At 45.4% G+C, this 17,331-nt stretch overlaps 8 protein-coding genes across 8 annotated transcripts; 5 read left to right on the top strand and 3 right to left on the bottom strand.

Annotated features, from left to right (window-relative positions):
- Positions 1–20: 20 nt before the first annotated feature.
- VTP01DRAFT_4982 (uncharacterized protein) lies at positions 21–1,540 on the top strand (the record flags this gene model as incomplete). The annotated part of the gene is made up of 7 exons (XM_069383723.1): positions 21–233; positions 301–363; positions 433–572; positions 638–849; positions 925–1,018; positions 1,076–1,236; positions 1,299–1,540. 7 exons carry the CDS (start codon positions 21–23, stop codon positions 1,538–1,540), a joined length of 1,125 nt encoding a protein of 374 aa, XP_069244396.1.
- Positions 1,541–2,246: 706 nt separating this feature from the next.
- VTP01DRAFT_4981 (uncharacterized protein) lies at positions 2,247–4,106 on the top strand (the record flags this gene model as incomplete). Its single annotated transcript, XM_069383722.1, has 9 exons — positions 2,247–2,434; positions 2,668–2,812; positions 2,878–2,944; positions 3,011–3,143; positions 3,217–3,440; positions 3,514–3,580; positions 3,647–3,807; positions 3,864–3,938; positions 3,991–4,106. 9 exons carry the CDS (start codon positions 2,247–2,249, stop codon positions 4,104–4,106), a joined length of 1,176 nt encoding a protein of 391 aa, XP_069244395.1.
- A 621-nt stretch (positions 4,107–4,727) lies between these two features.
- Positions 4,728–6,296, top strand: VTP01DRAFT_4980 (uncharacterized protein; the record flags this gene model as incomplete). The annotated part of the gene is made up of 10 exons (XM_069383721.1): positions 4,728–4,860; positions 4,917–4,980; positions 5,038–5,058; positions 5,119–5,194; positions 5,249–5,298; positions 5,361–5,626; positions 5,683–5,777; positions 5,829–6,078; positions 6,132–6,192; positions 6,245–6,296. The coding sequence occupies 10 exons, from the start codon at positions 4,728–4,730 to the stop codon at positions 6,294–6,296; spliced, it is 1,068 nt and encodes a 355-aa protein (XP_069244394.1).
- A 101-nt stretch (positions 6,297–6,397) lies between these two features.
- Positions 6,398–8,630, bottom strand: VTP01DRAFT_4979 (uncharacterized protein; the record flags this gene model as incomplete). The annotated part of the gene is made up of 7 exons (XM_069383719.1): positions 6,398–6,535; positions 6,593–6,903; positions 6,959–7,058; positions 7,121–7,224; positions 7,288–7,908; positions 7,982–8,539; positions 8,612–8,630. 7 exons carry the CDS (start codon positions 8,628–8,630, stop codon positions 6,398–6,400), a joined length of 1,851 nt encoding a protein of 616 aa, XP_069244393.1.
- A 210-nt stretch (positions 8,631–8,840) lies between these two features.
- Positions 8,841–10,974, bottom strand: VTP01DRAFT_4978 (uncharacterized protein; the record flags this gene model as incomplete). The annotated part of the gene is made up of 2 exons (XM_069383718.1): positions 8,841–8,957; positions 9,016–10,974. 2 exons carry the CDS (start codon positions 10,972–10,974, stop codon positions 8,841–8,843), a joined length of 2,076 nt encoding a protein of 691 aa, XP_069244392.1.
- A 392-nt stretch (positions 10,975–11,366) lies between these two features.
- VTP01DRAFT_4977 (uncharacterized protein) lies at positions 11,367–13,913 on the bottom strand (the record flags this gene model as incomplete). The annotated part of the gene is made up of 9 exons (XM_069383717.1): positions 11,367–11,938; positions 12,001–12,090; positions 12,157–12,628; positions 12,693–12,896; positions 12,950–13,066; positions 13,123–13,218; positions 13,293–13,619; positions 13,673–13,762; positions 13,824–13,913. 9 exons carry the CDS (start codon positions 13,911–13,913, stop codon positions 11,367–11,369), a joined length of 2,058 nt encoding a protein of 685 aa, XP_069244391.1.
- A 634-nt stretch (positions 13,914–14,547) lies between these two features.
- Positions 14,548–15,815, top strand: VTP01DRAFT_4976 (uncharacterized protein; the record flags this gene model as incomplete). The annotated part of the gene is made up of 7 exons (XM_069383716.1): positions 14,548–14,580; positions 14,656–14,756; positions 14,822–14,952; positions 15,019–15,120; positions 15,192–15,307; positions 15,391–15,495; positions 15,570–15,815. The coding sequence occupies 7 exons, from the start codon at positions 14,548–14,550 to the stop codon at positions 15,813–15,815; spliced, it is 834 nt and encodes a 277-aa protein (XP_069244390.1).
- A 323-nt stretch (positions 15,816–16,138) lies between these two features.
- On the top strand, positions 16,139–17,221 carry VTP01DRAFT_4975 (uncharacterized protein; the record flags this gene model as incomplete). The annotated part of the gene is made up of 1 exon (XM_069383715.1): positions 16,139–17,221. The coding sequence occupies one exon, from the start codon at positions 16,139–16,141 to the stop codon at positions 17,219–17,221; it is 1,083 nt and encodes a 360-aa protein (XP_069244389.1).
- Between the last annotated feature and the right edge of the window lie 110 nt (positions 17,222–17,331).

Below are 17,331 nucleotides of genomic sequence, written 5' to 3'. Positions count from 1 at the left end.
TACGGTGAAACTTAGGAGTAATGCAAGATTACTATCAGCAGAATGTATTCGGCAACGATTATCCCAACATCGTCGTGTTACTGAGCTTAACGGGAACACTTTCCCTTGTATTTACCAATGGTTGTGCATCACTAGTCCAAATTCTTATATCGTACGTTGGCGTTACGTGGTCCATGACCATCGGCAGTCTTCTTTTATCCATGGGCTTGATATTTGCAGGCTTTTCCACGCAGGTGCGTAAATGGAAATCAATTCCGATCGTTGAGAGCGAACATGGCGCTAACGATGCTCTTAAATCAGGTCTGGCACCTGTATCTAACTCAAGGCATTCTTTTCGGTCTGGGATCGTCTATATGCTATGTGGTTTGTGTTGGGTTTTTGTCGTTGGAAACAGAAGGAACATTACTTGACATTTACTTGCTACAATTCTAGACCTCGATGGGTGTTGTCCCTCAATATTTCGAGCGAAAGCGTGGTTTGGCTATGGGCATTGTTACAAGCGGCACTGGTGTCGGTGGACTTATTGTGCCATTTATCATGGACGCTATCAACCAGAGTTTGGGAGGAGCATGGCAAGTGGCAATATTGTTTGACCGTTTTGATAACATCCATCAATAACACTAGTTCATTAAAACAGGACCTACCGAATCCTAGGTTTCATCTGCCTCGCCAGCAATGTGGTAACCGTTCTACTTGTCAGGGAACGTGTTCCAAGGTCACTGAAAACAAAAAAGAAGTTCTCCGATATAATTCAATTCGAGATCCTCAAGGATGTCAATTTCGACATTTGGTGTGTAATTGCCTGCCTTCAAGTCATGGGTTATTTCCTACCGTACTTTTACCTTCCATGTAAGTGACAGCTTTGCAAGACCACTCAACGTTTCACGCATATATTTATCTAACATTACGTTATTGCTCATACAGCATACGCAACGCATCTCGGCTTGTCAGCATCTGATGGAACAGCTATTGTCTCAGTCACTTCAGCAGCCAACATTGTTGGAAGAATCCTTGCAGGGTGAGTAAAATGCAACACTTTTAATCTATATCTTGCTAAATTTTCCACCTACCACAGCATTGTAGCAGACCGCATCGGGCACCTTTCAACCAATATAATATTCACATTCATCAGCGCCCTGAGTGCTTTTCTTATTTGGACATTCGCATACTCGTACGGCGTACTGATGGCATTCGGCGTTGTTTTTGGTCTTGTGGGAGGTTCCTACTCTCCGTTGAGTAAGTTCATTTGTAGATCTCTAAATTCTGATTAATTTACATATCTTTCCACACATTCCCAGTTTCACCAATTACTGCTTCGGTGATAGGCATGGAGAAACTGGCAACTGGTTTCTCTCTAACACTCCTGTTCACGGTGATTGCACTTTGGAGCCCGATGATCAGCAGTGCTATTGAAGATTCCGTCGACCCGGAACCATTCCTCACATACAAAATGTACACTGGTGTCACGTTCCTGCTAGCCTCGCTCACAGGATTGCTCCTTAAGCTCAAAATGAAGCGCAACCTATTCGTTAAATTCTAGATCATAGATCACCCACTGTTACATATATTACTTGCATGCAATCTACAGCATACCTAGCTTCCTTTATCATTTAGACTACTAGTTTTGATTGTTTGTACTCATGTTTCCTTGTAATCCACAGTTATATCCTTGTTCGCTTAATAGGAGCTTTTGTTTTTCATGTTTCGGAAGCGGCACGATTGTTGTACCTATAGTTATCATCATTACAATGCTAATATTCATAGAACACGAGCGTTTATGTCTGCAGCTTTTTTACCAGGAATTCAACGCAGGAGGATAGCATCGTATGGCATATAGGTTCAGAAACTCGCAAGACCGTCTGCAGGGTTTTCCGAAATACATGCCTCGGAATTTCACTGACCACTTTTATATATAGGAAGCTCTTTTGCTGCGCCTTTCGTCGCTGCAGATCAGAAAAGGCCGACCCAAGTCAGTGACTCACGCATGACTGGAAACTTCAAGAGTGATATTGTGATAACGGATCATCAATGGGACTTTTGTTACGGAAAAAACCATCTTCGACGTATATGCCCGATGCAGAGAATAGCGAACGAAACTAGGGGTCGAGTACACATAAGATGCAGTGTTTGCAGAAACGTATAAATACAAATCACCCTTTTTTAACGAACGGTTAAGCACAACCTTTTGCTCTTCATGGTTGTCGAAGTATCCGGTACTTGTACTTGCAATGATATACTATGACTCGATGTACCTAGATCACAAAAGCAGTCCTAAACGATCAATCATTGACTCAGAAGAAGAACAAATTCAAGCAAAGGAGGAGCGAGATGATACCTTCAAGCAAGACGAAGTTCCTGAAGGCGGATTTGGGTGGTTTGTAGTTCTCGGTGCATTTATATCCCAGTTCATGACATTTGGCATAAGCACTGCATGGTAAGGGGCTGAACAATTATCTCAACCGAGCGTACATTTTGTATATTTCGTGAGAAAGAGCAATGCTTGGCATTGACTGATATGTATACAAATCGTCTAGAGGTAACAGACAGAGAATCTGCGAGTAGAACAGAGCGTTTGATTAAAATTAAAAAACATATAGGAGTAATGCAAGATTATTACCAGCAAAAAGTGTTCGGCAATAATTATCCAAATATTGTAGTCTTGTTAAGCTTCACAGGAACGATCTGCTTGATATGCACGAATTGTACCTCGATGGGTCAAATACTCGCGTCGTACGTTGGTGTCACATGGGCCATGACCATTGGTTCCCTCTTGATGACTTCAGGCTTGATCTTTGCAAGCTTCTCTACTGAGGTTTGTAATGGACAAGTACTACCCCATTCGTTTAATCAACTGCATTGACAGCGCCGTGAGACCAGGTCTGGCACTTGTATCTAACGCAAGGCATTCTTTTCGGGTTAGGCTCGTCTATATGCTACATAGTCCGTAACTTTCGATGGTGGCAAAACTTGGTACGATTTACTTACCTCAGTATTATGATATCATTTATAGGCAGTACTTTGCGTAGTACCTCAATATTTCGAGCGGAAGCGTGGTTGGGCATATTTACAAGTGGCACCGGTGTGGGCGGTCTAATTCTGCCCTTCATTATCGATTCGATCAATCAGAGGCTAGGTGGAGCATGGCAAGTGTGTTTACATCTCTGAAAATGATATTCATCCCAGCCGATACTTATTACAATGAACTGACGAAAATAGGACTTACCGCATCCTAGGTTTTATATGCCTCACCGGCAACGGATTGGCTAATCTGTTGGTTGGGGAACGCGTCCCTAGATCGATACAAAAGAAAAAGTTTTCCGATATAATTCAATTAGAGATCCTCAAAGATGTCAATTATGACATTTGGTGTTTGATTGCTTGCCTCCAAGTCATGGGATATTACTTGCCATACTTTTACCTCCCATATGAGTTCAGACAGTGTATATTCGCTGATCAATAGCATCCATTTATTTGCTGTGTGCACAGCATATGCGACTTGGCTCGGTTTGTCAGCGTCTGATGGAAGTGCGCTGATTTCAGTCGCATCGACAGCCAACATTGTAGGAAGGGTACTTGCAGGGCAAGCATTCGAACCGAGATGAGCTATGTACTATCGTGTAGTTTGAATTGTTTTCCGCCTTTACAGCATCCTAGCAGATCGTATCGGTCACCTGACAACGAATATGCTCTTTTGCTTTTTCTGCGGGCTAAGCTCCTTTCTCATTTGGACGTTTGCCGATTCATACGGTACGCTGATGGCGTTTTCTGCCGTTTTTGGTATGATGGCAGCCTCGTATTCCCCTCTAAGTAAGCTATTACAGTTAAGTATCAATTATCAAGCTGTATGTTAACTTGTTCTCCAGTCTCGCCTATTATAGCTTCAATCGTAGGCATGGAAAAAATTGGCATCAGGTTTATCTCTGATGCCTTTGTTTACGGTAGGTCCGCTCTTCTGTCCGATGTGCACAAGTGCTATTGACAGCTCTACAGATGCCGAGCCGTTCCTTACATACAAAATATGTATCGGCGTCGCATATATTTTTTCGTCGCTGACAGCGTTAGCTCTCAAATTCAAGATTAAGCACAGCATTTTTGCAAAATTCTAGATACATGCCATTGAGTCTTATATTATGTACTGATTTCCTTTGCATGGAGGAAGGATTGACCAAATTGCTAGCATATTAGATCCTGTGCATTTGTTTGTATCGCCTTGATTCAACACGATTTATCGCTCCATAGTCCGAGAAAGAGGAAATTACTGTAAGCATGATATGGAAATACAAGATATGAGGAACCAAAGTAATGGCGTCATTTGAAACCACGGCATATTCCTCTAGACAATCGAGTGGAAGATAAGTTTTCCCTGGACTGAGTAGGGGGATAGCATTGGTAGGATCGTTCATCTCTAGAGACAGGAATAGAAAAGAATTACAAGTTGACGGCTTCGTCTACAAGATAAGACAGTGACAGGATATCTGTTTGTTTCCTCTGAACACTGTCTTCTAGCGTCCAACGTGAACGCTGTCAATTCTAGGCATAGGATGTCTGTTCAATGGTATCTTGGTTTCTGTCATAAATTCTGACCATTTAGATACTTCTGCCTTTCAATAAACGAAGCGTTATCCATCCGCCTGGATGGTGATAAGCAAAACGCCGCATTTAAAACTCCTGAGCTTGCACGAACTTGTTCGCCTCTTTGGTGAACCCATACAACCCGTAACAGAAAAATGTCGAAATATCAACCAGAAGACGACGATGTCGACGAATTCCTCTACGGATCCGGCAAAGAAGAATTAGCTACCAATAATGACAGAACAGTAGGCACCGATCAATCTGGCAGCGATGCAAAGGACGCCAAATGTAAGTTGAATCGCACGTCTTTCCTTTCTCCCGTTCCACGCTGACGATCGATCAAGCCGAAAGCAAACAAGAAGACGACGAGGAATTATACCAGCTATATAAAGGCAGCGCAGCCAACGAGTAAGTGTGTCAGCTCTTGCACAGCATATGTCTAGAAGATTCTGACTTGATTTGTAGAACACAGGATGTAGGAACAAGGTAAGACGAGGAGAGAGGAGAGAGAAAACGGTACAGTTCGCGTAACGGTTCGAGTATCAGGCAAGATATGGAAGTCGACGATGCAGAGATAAGGCAAGATTCAACAGAATTTCAGGAAGATGAAGACAGCGACGATGTATGTAACTTTACCAGCGTTTATGCGGGATAAATTTACTTACCTAATCCCAAGGATCTTGAAATCATTTTGGAGCCAGAAGAACCAGAACAGCGACTACAAAGGTATAAGGCATCGAGTATACTTCTGTTCACGATATCTAATATCTAACGCTCTGTGTATGTAGCACCGAGGCAACATCTAGTCCTGCAACGGGCGAGAAAGGCAACGGAAGCACTCTAGTCAATTTAAAACCAGGACAGCAAGCAAAAGCTGCCGCTGCATCGTCGGCAGGTGCACAGGGAACTTCAGCAGGCAACGTCGCTGGTGGCACTGCCAACCAGAACCCTGCAATGGGTGGTATCAATCTTGAAGCAGTGGGCGAGTACAACGGACAGCCGATCACAGAAGTCGATTTGGATTCCTTTGAAGATAAGCCGTGGCGGAAACCTGGTATGTTACATTGCTACGCCAACAAATGACATGCAATTGTTGACCGGTATCAATAGGTGCTGATATCACCGACTATTTCAATTATGGATTTAATGAGGTGACCTGGCGAGCATATTGTACACAGCAAAAAATGATGCGGGAAAGCAAAAAGGTACACCCAAGCTGTTCAGATCGATGGACTAGCTTCTGATCTATAGTCTAGATGATGGGCGATATGAATATGAACATGAACGACTTTATGGCCATGAGCATGATGATGCCTCCAGGAGCGATGATGGATGGTAATATGCCTATGGGAATGCCGGGTATGCCAAACCCAATGATGGGTATGCCCCCAATGGGTATGCCTCCAGGGATGGGAATGGGCAACTCTCCAAACGCGCAGCGGACAGGTGCTGGACGGGCGCAGCCAAACTCCAACGCACGGAGTGGTCAAAGTCCTATGCAGCAAGGTAAAAGCTGGAGTCAAGATATACCCAAAATCACGAGTCTAATTTATCGTTAGGTCGATCACCTGCAGGCAACGTAAATAATAACAACGATGACCAAGATGGCAATGCACCAATGTAAGTCACTAGAACGGAAACAAAGCGGTTAGTATACTAACTTTATCTGTAGGAATAACCCATTCTTTTGGCCGCAAATGCAACCACCATTTTTCCCTGGTTAAATAACATCTTTGCATCATTAAAACAATTAAAACAAAAAAGTGCATTTTTTTATATTTTACAAATAGATATGCGTGGGAGACAGATGCGGGTAGTAGGTCCATTAAGCGGGTTCATTAGTAGTCGGATTAGTTCGGGGTGATGTAGGGGCGGATGGGTTTCTACTGTTTGGTCCAGAGCCAGGGCGGCCATAAGCGTTAGATTCTTTGAGGAGGAAAGAAATCCAAGCATCTGTAAATGACTGGAAAACTAGAATGTTAAATGCATGCTCCGCGACATGTATGTACATGTTTCATACCTCACGTGTATCATTTTCCTGTGGCTCACGCTGGGCAGCAGGAGGAGGACTTGCCCAGCCTGGCAGAGCCGGTGATGACCGATTGTTGTTCTTGCTGGGACGCAACAGACCAATTTGTTCCTTTTGTTCGTCGGACATTTGCAGAACGCTGGCAATAATGCTTAAAATTTCAAATCGCCTTCTGTCGCCTCGAGGAGCCATAAAGAAACCAACAATTAAGTTTGTGATCAGCTGTCTATCGACGTTGCTTTCGTTAGATTCTTCCTTTAATCGTCGCATTGCCTCAATGAGATGCTCGTTCAAGATAATAGCTACGCAAATGATATGAGCAAATGTTACTCTAGCGTACTATGGTATGCTTTTTACCTTCATGCCGAAGTTTTCCAATCAAAAGATTCTTTTCCTTGATTTCCTTCTCGTATTGCTGTGCTTTTCCAACATCCTGTTGATATTGCTCCAGGGCGGCCTAAAGATACATCGCACTTAATGCTCGGCTAGGTACCCATCATCACCGCAGTTTCCTGTTACCTCTGCTACTCTTGCTCGTTCCTGATATTCCGCCCAGGATTTCTTAGCTACTTCCAGTTGTCGTTCGATATGCTCGACAGCAGCGCGGACCTCTGCATCCTTAGCTAGAACCGCCAAACTTTTAATACCAATTTGTCTTTTCCTCCCATTGCATTTAAATAACTCACTGGCCTGGAATTCTTCGAGAACGGTTTGCAGATTGGACAAGCTTGCTCTTTCCAGTTCGTATTTTTCAGCTTCGGCCTTCATTTCTTGTCGCAACGTTTCCAATTCATCTTCTAGGTGCTGAGACCGTTCCGCTAATTGCACGCGTTGAGCGTCACTCTGCATAGCGTTAACCTGCCATTCTTCCTTTTCCTGTTGCAAATGTTCCACTTGCAAGCGCAGCTCAGATATCTCGTGCTCCTTTTCAGTGATCTGCTTGGACGCCTCCTCGTCTCGCACAAGAATATCGCGCCGTGCTCTCTCTAATTCCATACGCGTGGTATCGAGTTGGCTGCTTAGTTCCGAGACACGCTGGCGTAGCTGCTTGTCCGCTTCTAAGCGAGGCGCCAAAGTCTCTTTTATATGTGCTAGTTTGCCCAGCAGCGATTCGTGTTCCTGCTGCAGCGATTTCACTTTTTCCTCGCTTTTCTGGTATCGTTCTTCAGCTTCTCGCAACTGCTGTTCAGCTTTGGTCAATTCTTCGACTCGGTTCTCCAATTCTTCCTTGTCGCTCGTCAGTTTCTCTTTCTCTTCTGTAAGACTGTTGACTGATAACTGCAGCTGTGTTACTTGTCGCTTCAGATCTGTAGTATCATAGATGTGCTTTTTAATATTATCATGCATTGGTAGATATCGAAAAGATGTTAGATGGTATACCTTTGTGACTTTCGGTCATGGATGCTTGATCCCGCTTGGCGGATTCTATCTGCTCTAGCCATTTTCCGCGCACATCTTCGAGTACACGCAGCAATTCTGGTGGCAGCGAAGTTGACAATGTGCCATTCTCAACATCCTGCATCAAATTCTCCAAGCTCTGTTGCACTGCTTCAATGCTGCACATGCCGTCCGGTATACTGCTACTAGCAGTAGCTTTTTCATTTTTCGACTCGATTTGCCGCTGCAATGATTCTACAAGTTCTTTGTGCTTCCGTTGCTCCTGCTCGAGTCGATCACGCAAGCAGGAGACATAGTTGTCTGGCAAAGGTATCGATGTTGCTTTCTCTTCTTCTTTGTCGAGCACGATCGTTTCCAGGAGCCGAGTGAGTTCCATCACACTTTGTTCGTCTCTTTTCCGTTCCTCCTCATATTTCTTGACCTGCTGCGTCAGCTGTGCATTTTCCTGAGCAAGCGTTTTCAGGTGGTTGCCGGCTTGCGTTAATTTGGCGTGTAACTTTGAGATCTGTTCCTTCCACTGAGCTTCTTTCTGCTCATAATCTGAAATCCAGTTTATTTTTTAGCAGGCAGGTTGATGAAGAATGCTCGAGAATTCTAAAAACGTCGCGATACCTTGAGCGGCAGATGACATTAGGACACTTGAGTGCTGGAGTGCTAAGGAAGGAACCGCACGCGATCTTTACAAGTGCTTGATACTAATTCGGACGAGACAGCACACACTCGACCTGAACCTCATCTCAGCTCCGGCTGCCCTGATTTTCAGATTTAAAACGTGCAGTTGTACGAAATAATATATATATATTAACTTATGTAGATGCGCTTTACATATTTACTTTCATATCTACTGGTAAAGTCTGAATTGCTCGATGAGCTCAGGCGATTCCTCCAAAACGATCATCTTCCCCTGAAGCATATGCGCCGTGATGTGACAATGAAGAGCCCAAACGCCAGGGTTATCCTAAGAATTACAATAAGCATATTTTCCATGCCAACAAACAATAAATGTGATTACTTACTGCAAATAGACGAATCTTTGTCCAGCCGCAACCTGTTTGCTCTGGATGATTTGGATCAACGTCGGTTGGATACACCATAGAAACGTCGCGAAGGAAAGGTGTTGGATAATTTCGGACATCCTTGTGAATTCGATGCTGGTATTCACCGTCGCCGGTTGCTATCACATAGTGGGAATGGCCATGCGTGTGCCAAGGATGGATCAGACAGTTACCACTGACCAGAGCATTCTGCAATACAATGTCGACGACTTCACCGTGATGAATTGGGAATGTATCACGTTCTGCGACGTATCCATCTTGTTCGATTTGCGTAGCACTCAAATCGTACTGTCCGGTTTTCAATGCAGTGAGAAGCGTATCCATGCGCATGTTAGGTACACGTCCGTTCATCAGATATCGAGTCTGGTTGTTTGCGAGTTTCTTGGGTTCTGCGCGCAGTTTGATGACCCTATCCGGTTCCCGATAAAGTACAGGATCCATCTCGTCCTTTAACGGTTCGATGGACTGCCAGTACCAGTTGGGGATGTTTTCTTGCGGGAAAACGGGTAGCTCGGAAGGATCGATGTACCTGCCCTTTTCGACGTGAGCTGCTTGGACGTGACGATCGTCAGAGAATACAGGCAAATGCACACCATCGTGTCGCTTTTTGCTGTATCGCAGATATCCAAAACCATTCTCAGTATAGCCTCGGTTGCGATGGCGCCAGCGGTACGTTGTTGCTATGGGAAACAAAGCGCCTTCTGGAGCGTAGCCGGTACGAATGAGAACAGACACGCGTTGTCCAGGACCAATCTCTAGCCAGTCTGTCTCGTATGGTTTGACCAAGGTTCCGTCTACTTCAATCACTGTCATGGGATGATCTGTGAAAGCTAGAGCGATAGTTCGGAAGGTAAGACCACCAATGATGCGAATACGGTAAGTCTTGTGGGGTTCAATGTCTAGCGCAGCGTATCCATCACATTGTTTTTCGTCGTGATGGCCATGCTCTTCCAAATGACCACGTTTTTCTAAACCGTGCCCTTGTCCTTGGCCTTGGCCTTGCCATTGTCCTCCGCCTCGGCCTTGACCTTGACCTTGACCCTGGCCCTGGCCCTGGCCCTGGCCCTGACCCTGACCTTGCCATTGTCCTTGACCCTGTGCTCGTTGTTGTTCTTGGCCTTGTTCTTGGCCTTGACCTTGGTCTTGGCCCTTACCTTGACCTCGGCCTCCGCCGCCACCTTGTCCATCTTGCCCGCCCTGTCCTTTTCCACCGCCGCGCTGGCCGCCACCGCCGCCGCCGCCACCATCTGGCTGGTATGGCGGCAAAGCGTCAGGCGGCACGAGATAATCTTGATGAATTGTGCGACCATTCATCAGGATAGCATCGGCGCCATGGTCAAAAACAAACTGATCACCCATGTAGTATGCTTCACGGTCAGGGAACGATTGATGCCACCACTCTGACAGGTGCAAAATACGCTCGCCGTTGTAAGTATACGGTCCGTCTCTTAGCTTGCCCTTCTCTTCATTTGGCCATGAGTCCCCATCTTCGTGAACAATAAAAGCACCTTGGACAGTATCATCTTGCATTCCGACGTGTGCGTGATAGAAATAGGTGCCGCTCTGATCGATCACTCGGAAACGATGAAGGAACGATTGGCCTGGTGCAATCCCGTCCTGTGTAATTCCAGCAACGCCATCGGATTCTACGCTGCCTAATTGGCGGATACCGTGGAAATGGATACTGGTTGAAGCATTGAACAGGTAGGCAGAGTTTCGGACAAGGATCTCAACATCGTCGCCTTTCTTGACCCGGAGTGTAGGTCCAGGGAACTGGTTGTTTATAAGCAATGTAGGATGCGGGTCTGTGCAGTCTGGATTCAGGAAATTGGACATGATCTCCAATTCAAAGCGCCGCAGAGCGGCCGCTGCATGGCTTGCATACAGAAACAATGTCAAGCCAAGTGATGATATGAGCATCGTCACTTATGAGAACGTAAAGGAATTGGAGGAACGTAACGTATACGATGACAGTTCACTAGTTTTTATACAATCAACTAATGCATCACCAATTTCGTTCTTCGCCACAGCAGCATTCCTTGACCCGTTCGAAATAGGATTTTGCCACTTTAGCAGCAGTCGCAACTGAGAATGACATGTATAAAAGTAAAAAAGCGAGGAACCAGCAGGTTGGAAACACTTCTGTACTTCAATTACATACAGCATGATATTACATGCTCAAATTATTGGTTTTGTTGAACACGGTTTAAAAGGTTGCTATGTACATGTAAACAAATATTACAACAATTATTCGATAATACAATATGCATAATGGAAGAAGATGAAATGTTCAGATGCTAAAACTCTTAATTTTACCAAACATTGGCGCGCTTGTTACGAGCCCTCATTGTTTGCTCGTAGTCTGCAGCTTCCTGAACTAGCCTCCTTGTCTTGGGGTCGTCCACCCTCTTTTGCAATCGACTCATGGTCGTCTCCTTCTTCTTGCGAACATCAATCAAATTCGACTGCGGCCGTTGTTTACGTTTTCGTCCGCGCTTATTCGGATCGATGCGCTCCTGGCCCACTTGCTGCATAACATCCGCTTCCAGTTCCTCCCACAAGTTTCCAGAAGGCGCAGCAGTCGTCAAAAGCGGCCGCTCTTGTCTTTGGGCCTCATTGCTGCTACTTGCATTCCCCTCTTCTTCTCCTTGCTGCTGTTGCGGACGCCCAAACTCGTCGCGAGGTATGATTCTGCCGTGAAACGGACAGGTGACTAGATCCCGCCTAGGACACAGCTGTCCGTTATGCAAGGGGGCGCGACATGCTTTGAGATTTTGCGGCATCTGTGGCCTGTAGTACATTGTTCGTTTGCGAAGATTTTCTAAAACGTGCTGTGGAATTTCATTTGTGCCTTCGCCCACACCCATAAACCGATGCGCACGTTCTGTTTAGACGATCAATATACCTTTTAACTCTTATATACACTCATCAAATCGACCCACTTACCAAGACCACTCTGGTTAAATTGTACCGAGTTCTTGTCCCAGTAAAAAAGATCTTCTCCCCATTCAACGACAGGCGCTATCTTTAAAAGCTCTGAAAACGCATCTGTCAGTACCGAAAGGTAATTTGCAAAATACTCTGTAGATTTGTCAATCCTACCTTCACGAGAAGGACCTTGCTGCCTTGCCTTTCCTTTTCCTTTTCCCTCCTTGTTATCGTCATCTTGTTTGGCTTTTTCGAGCAGGCTTGTCTTCTCCTCTGATGATGGTTCACTTTTATCGTTGTCATTTTCTGCGGGTGGATCGTAAAATACACGTGCTCGGTTGTACGTAACATCCTCTTCCATAGCAGGCTCGTATGCCAGAGGAAAAATCCGTTGCGCTGGAGGCAGTTTGCGGCTGCTAAACTCTTCCTCTCGAGTTGCAGATAATTTGGGTTTCTTTGCAAGGCTGGAACTTTCGGGTATCTCAATGTCTTCAAACAGTTCCTCCAAAAATTCGTCGTATGCTTCCTCTTGTGCTTTTTCTACTTGAGCCGGTATACCCAAGAGATCAGATTTACGTATCGCTTCATCCATTTTGCTCTTGATGTCAATCAATTGTTTCAAGAGAATATCCTTTCCTTTCTTGTCCTAAAGATGACCGTCAGATTCCTAGATTTTCACTCTTTTTATTTGAATGTGCATATGAACATACGCTTGGTTCGATGCGTGTCAAACTGTTTATCCATTCGTTAATTTGATTCTGATGCTTCGTCTTTAACAGTTTGTATCCTTCGCGTAGCTGTTCGTACAAGACTTCGTTTTCCTCCGATTCCTGCACTTGATCCATGATCGGGTTTTCCGACAAGTCAATTGTGATCTTGTATCGGTTCGACGCCAGACCATGCGATATAAGACTCTGCAAAGTAGTTTAGAGGGCATGGTGATAATACCTGATGTAGCATAACTTGCCTCCTTGTATTCCTCAGCTCTTTGCTCGCTGGCAGAAGCAAAGTCGCCTTTGATGAGCGCGTCGAAATCGATCCCATTTTCGTCGTTCCTTGGCACTAGAATTTCAAAGCATCCTTGCTATTCTCTTAGTGAGTACTTAAAGGTAAGATCAATAACCAGACAGGTGAATTTACCATTGTCTTTAGGTTATCTTCGATCAGGTCGCGCTGCTGTTGAAATTGTTCTTTAACTTCTCCAAAACGACGTTCGTATATTGCCTGCATGCGGGTCTAATCAAGTATACCGATTTAATACGTCAATAGATCGGAATCTGGTACTGGTTTGCAATCAACAATATATTCACCTCTCTCTGAGCTCTTCCTAAGTCCTGCGCATGAATGCTATCCAGAGATCGCTCGCCGTAGCTAGTGAGGATCCCATTGTGTTCCAGGTAATCGTATCCAATGACCAACGGCCGGTATTTGTCCCCAAATTTCAGATACCAATCCTTAATCAAGGCAAGTGCGTAGATTTTGAGTTTGCCGGCAACAGATGCCGGTGGAGGAAGTTTCTTGTCGTGAATTCCGACCGTCAAGCTTATAAAGAGAGGGAAATCGTCACTCAAAAGACTGCGGAACTTGTGCGACCGTTTAAAGAGTTCCTCTGCCAATTGCACGCATGAATATCGTATCTAAGAGATACTGTCAGATAGGGCTCCAACGCAGTTTGAAGTGTAACTCATGCCTGTGCGTGTTCTTTCTTCAACTGTGCTAACCACCATTCGAAGGCAGATTCAACATTGTTATCTGATCGCTTACAAATACTCTTGATCGACTATTGCAACGGCAAGGTAAGTATGAGCGATCTTAGGTACAGTTTAGTGTGCTTATAGTACTTTAAGTTTCGCTGAATCCAAAGTCCATTCTCCAGACTCGGTTATTTCCTTGATAAGTTTGCCGACTTTCTCTCTAGCTTCAATGTCCATCGACAATGAGAACAAAGAGAGAAGAAATGAGACAAACGGCGGTGTGCCGCAGCATGAATTCGCCCCACCCTCCCACTTCTGGCACTGTCCTCGGCAATTTGATCTGCCGCACCATTGTCTCAATTCAGTCCTTGCTGCACTATGATACTTACGTGTTGTTGGCTTGCGCCAGATATAATCATTTATTTGATTACGTCAGTTGTAATCTGTGGATGCCATGTATTCTTTCGATGCTGAATCTGCAGTGTTCCTGTGATGTAATCCATCTGTCAGTTACATGTATTGTGAGTAACACTGCATATCATTGTCATCCTTCATCCTTGGACATGTGGAATGACGAGTCATACATCAGATTGTCTCAAATCACCATAAAGCGCACAATACAGAATAGAGAATAAGCAAGGAATGGAGTGATATCAAAAGGTTATGCAGTTTAAGAAAGAAAAAAATCGAATTATTCTGCGCTTCTCTGATTTTCCACCCTTTCATCGAACCAAATATGCCCGAGTTTACAGAGCTTATTAGCAGGGACGTTTCCTTCTCTCCTTACAATGTCCAGTGGGTCCCTGGATCAGCAAGGATCTGCACGGTGGGGGCCAATGGTCGAGGATCGGGCACGATCGCAGTTTTTGAAATGCAAGACAAGCTGCTCGCTTTAACAAGTGAAGTACGTTATTCTTGGATCGTGCGCCCTGAAGCAACCGTCAACTGATCTTTCCGCCTTGCTTTATTCCATGCTCAGGTGGAAACGACATCGCCTCTGCGATGCGGGACATTCGGTGCAGCTGACGCTTACACGCGACACCTGGCTACAGGCGACTTTAACGGGCAGCTACAATTATGGTAAGAGAGCGAGAAGCCAGGAAAACACAAACATAACAGCTATTTTAACATCTTGTTTTACAAAGGGATACGCAGCGCTTGGAGTTACCTGTATCTACGGTAAAAGCGCACGAGACGATTATAAATATGATTGACGGTTGCGGGGGTGCAGTTCGCCCTGGAGGCGCGCACGAGCTAGGAACGTGCAGTCGAGATGGTACCTAAACTTGACCATACATATGTGCAGGTAGATGAACAAAGTTATTGACATTGCTGCTCTTAGGTAGCGTCAAAATTTGGGATACCCGACAGATTTCAGAATCTGTCTTCACGATACGGCCACAGGATGAGGAAAACCGGCACGATGCATGGTCTATTGCATTCGGTAAGTCAGCCAGCAGTAAAAGATCGGATGCACGCAAGCTGCAGACAATGAAAGCTTACTTGAACCTGCAGGTAACTTCAGTAACGGATCGGAGCGACTAATTGCAGTTGGTCACGATAACGGTGATCTGCGGTTGTTTGATTTAACGGCAGGCAAATATGTCTGGAAGACCAACGTTGGTGCCGGGGTACGCTGTCGGGTTTCTTTTTTTGTATTACATATTACAACTTGAGAGGGCATCCTTCTCATTCTAGATTTACCGCATAGTAGATCTGCTCAATTGATTTTACCAACGAGAGGCAAGCAGTGATTAGCACTTTGAAGGGAGTCTCAGTTGTCCAATTAACGGGTGACGGATCGGTTGCGCCTATTCCGGTAATTTTAGAATTTACATCTTTGAAGTTGCAAAGGAGACTGCGGTGATGATGACGGATGAATATTCTACATAGATCGATGTGGAGACTACCATGTGGGCCGCACGACATGTACCGCAAGATACGAATGTTTTTGCTGTCGTGGCAGGTGACGGCCAAGTGCGGCTGTGGAAACACAATGATCTCAAGGTACCTTTGCTAAGTGCATCTGTGTCAAAGCACCCGATAATTTCTTGCGATTGGAATCGCGATAAGAAGGGACTATTTGCATGTTGTTCATTTGATCAAACCATTCGGATATCATTTGCACAAGATATATAATAAATACACTATTATCCCATACATATTTCTCTCGCTATTTGTTGCTGTTGAACAAGGTGGTCGGTGGTAGTTCGGCATCAATGTCGGGCCAAAAGGGCAAGGATGGGTTGGTTGGTGGGACAGGGGAAGAATGGGTTTCCAAAAATGTGAAATTTTCAATTTGGGTCAGGGAATTCAAGTCGTGGATCGTGCGACGACGGGACGCCCGAAAATAAACATTTTTTCCCCTTTCCCTTTCCAGTTCCTTAAGCAATTCAGTGCTTACCCAACAAGAATCGTCAGCCTCGACTAAAATATATATACGACAACAACGTCACTCTACGATGCGAGTCCTGTGCTCGTTCATCTTGCCCATAGCCTTGTTTGCAATTTCATCAACTCTCTTTTTGTGGCTTCTTTTAGATCGAGCAAATGCTAATGCAACGAGGCATCTCTCTCGGCGCGACGCATACGACGATATCTATGGCAGTCCAGACTTCCAACAAGCCGACTCAAACGACCGAGGAAACGGCGATGATGAAAAGCACAGCAAGGACAACAAGGACGATCCCCCGCGGGGGCAGCCTTTCGAGTCTGTTGCCGTCACCACGACCACCGTCGTCATTGTGCAAGCTGGTGGAGCCACGCCGTCGCCCTACAACAACCAAATCCTAATGAACAACACGCAGTCTAGCTCGGTATCTGATCCAAATGAAACCGGCATTGTAGACCAACTGCACGACGACCAGGAAGCGCTTCATCGGATGGCGTTGATAGTCTCGCTTGTCGGCGGTATTGGTGGAATAGCAATTATCGCAAGCATCGTCGTATTCACTCGAGCCCGCATACTCAAAAAGCGCAGGCTACGTGAGCAAGATACCCTCGATTTGCAAGAGACAGCAGCTCCCGCCGCACAACGTCTGCGCACCGCCGATGATGAGGATAATAATAGTAACAGCAATAACGGCGGTAACAACAACAACAACAGCAATGATCATGATTCGACAGTAACTCCAGTTCCATCTGCACCACCCGCACCGTCATTGCTACTCGATCCACCAGTTACTAGGAGACGGCATATCGTGTCGTTGCATTCGCAGATGGCACCGGCACCGTCAGCGCCGACAGCGAAGGAGCTCGAGCAAGAAGAGCCTCCACCTCGTTGCCCACATGTATCATCATCGTCATGGTGCGATGATGATATTCCCACATCTCCGCCTGAAGCTCCTCCACCTGCCTACACACCCACCGCTCCTCCGTTCTATGCATTACCACTGTCAGTGATTCGCTCTACATCCTCCTCCAACTCACCCAGCACACATTCCAGTCTGGATGATCTTTTACCGCATCGTGACGCCTCGCAGCTGCAACAGCAGCACCAAGGTGAACCATCCACCGCCGGTCGGGGTACAAGCGACACTGTATAGTATCAATCTATTACAACTTTTTCCTTTATCATTTTCCATGTACATTTGACACCCTTTCCTCCTCCTTCTTGTTTGTCTTACCTGTTCAAAACCCAATCATATTACTAATG

This window comes from Rhizomucor pusillus, assembly GCF_041956525.1.
Source record: "Rhizomucor pusillus strain CBS 183.67 unplaced genomic scaffold VTP01scaffold_2, whole genome shotgun sequence".
In the NCBI taxonomy this organism is placed as follows: domain Eukaryota; kingdom Fungi; phylum Mucoromycota; class Mucoromycetes; order Mucorales; family Lichtheimiaceae; genus Rhizomucor; species Rhizomucor pusillus.
The sequence above is the reverse complement of the archived record's forward strand: the minus strand, read 5'-3'. Positions and strand labels throughout refer to the sequence as shown.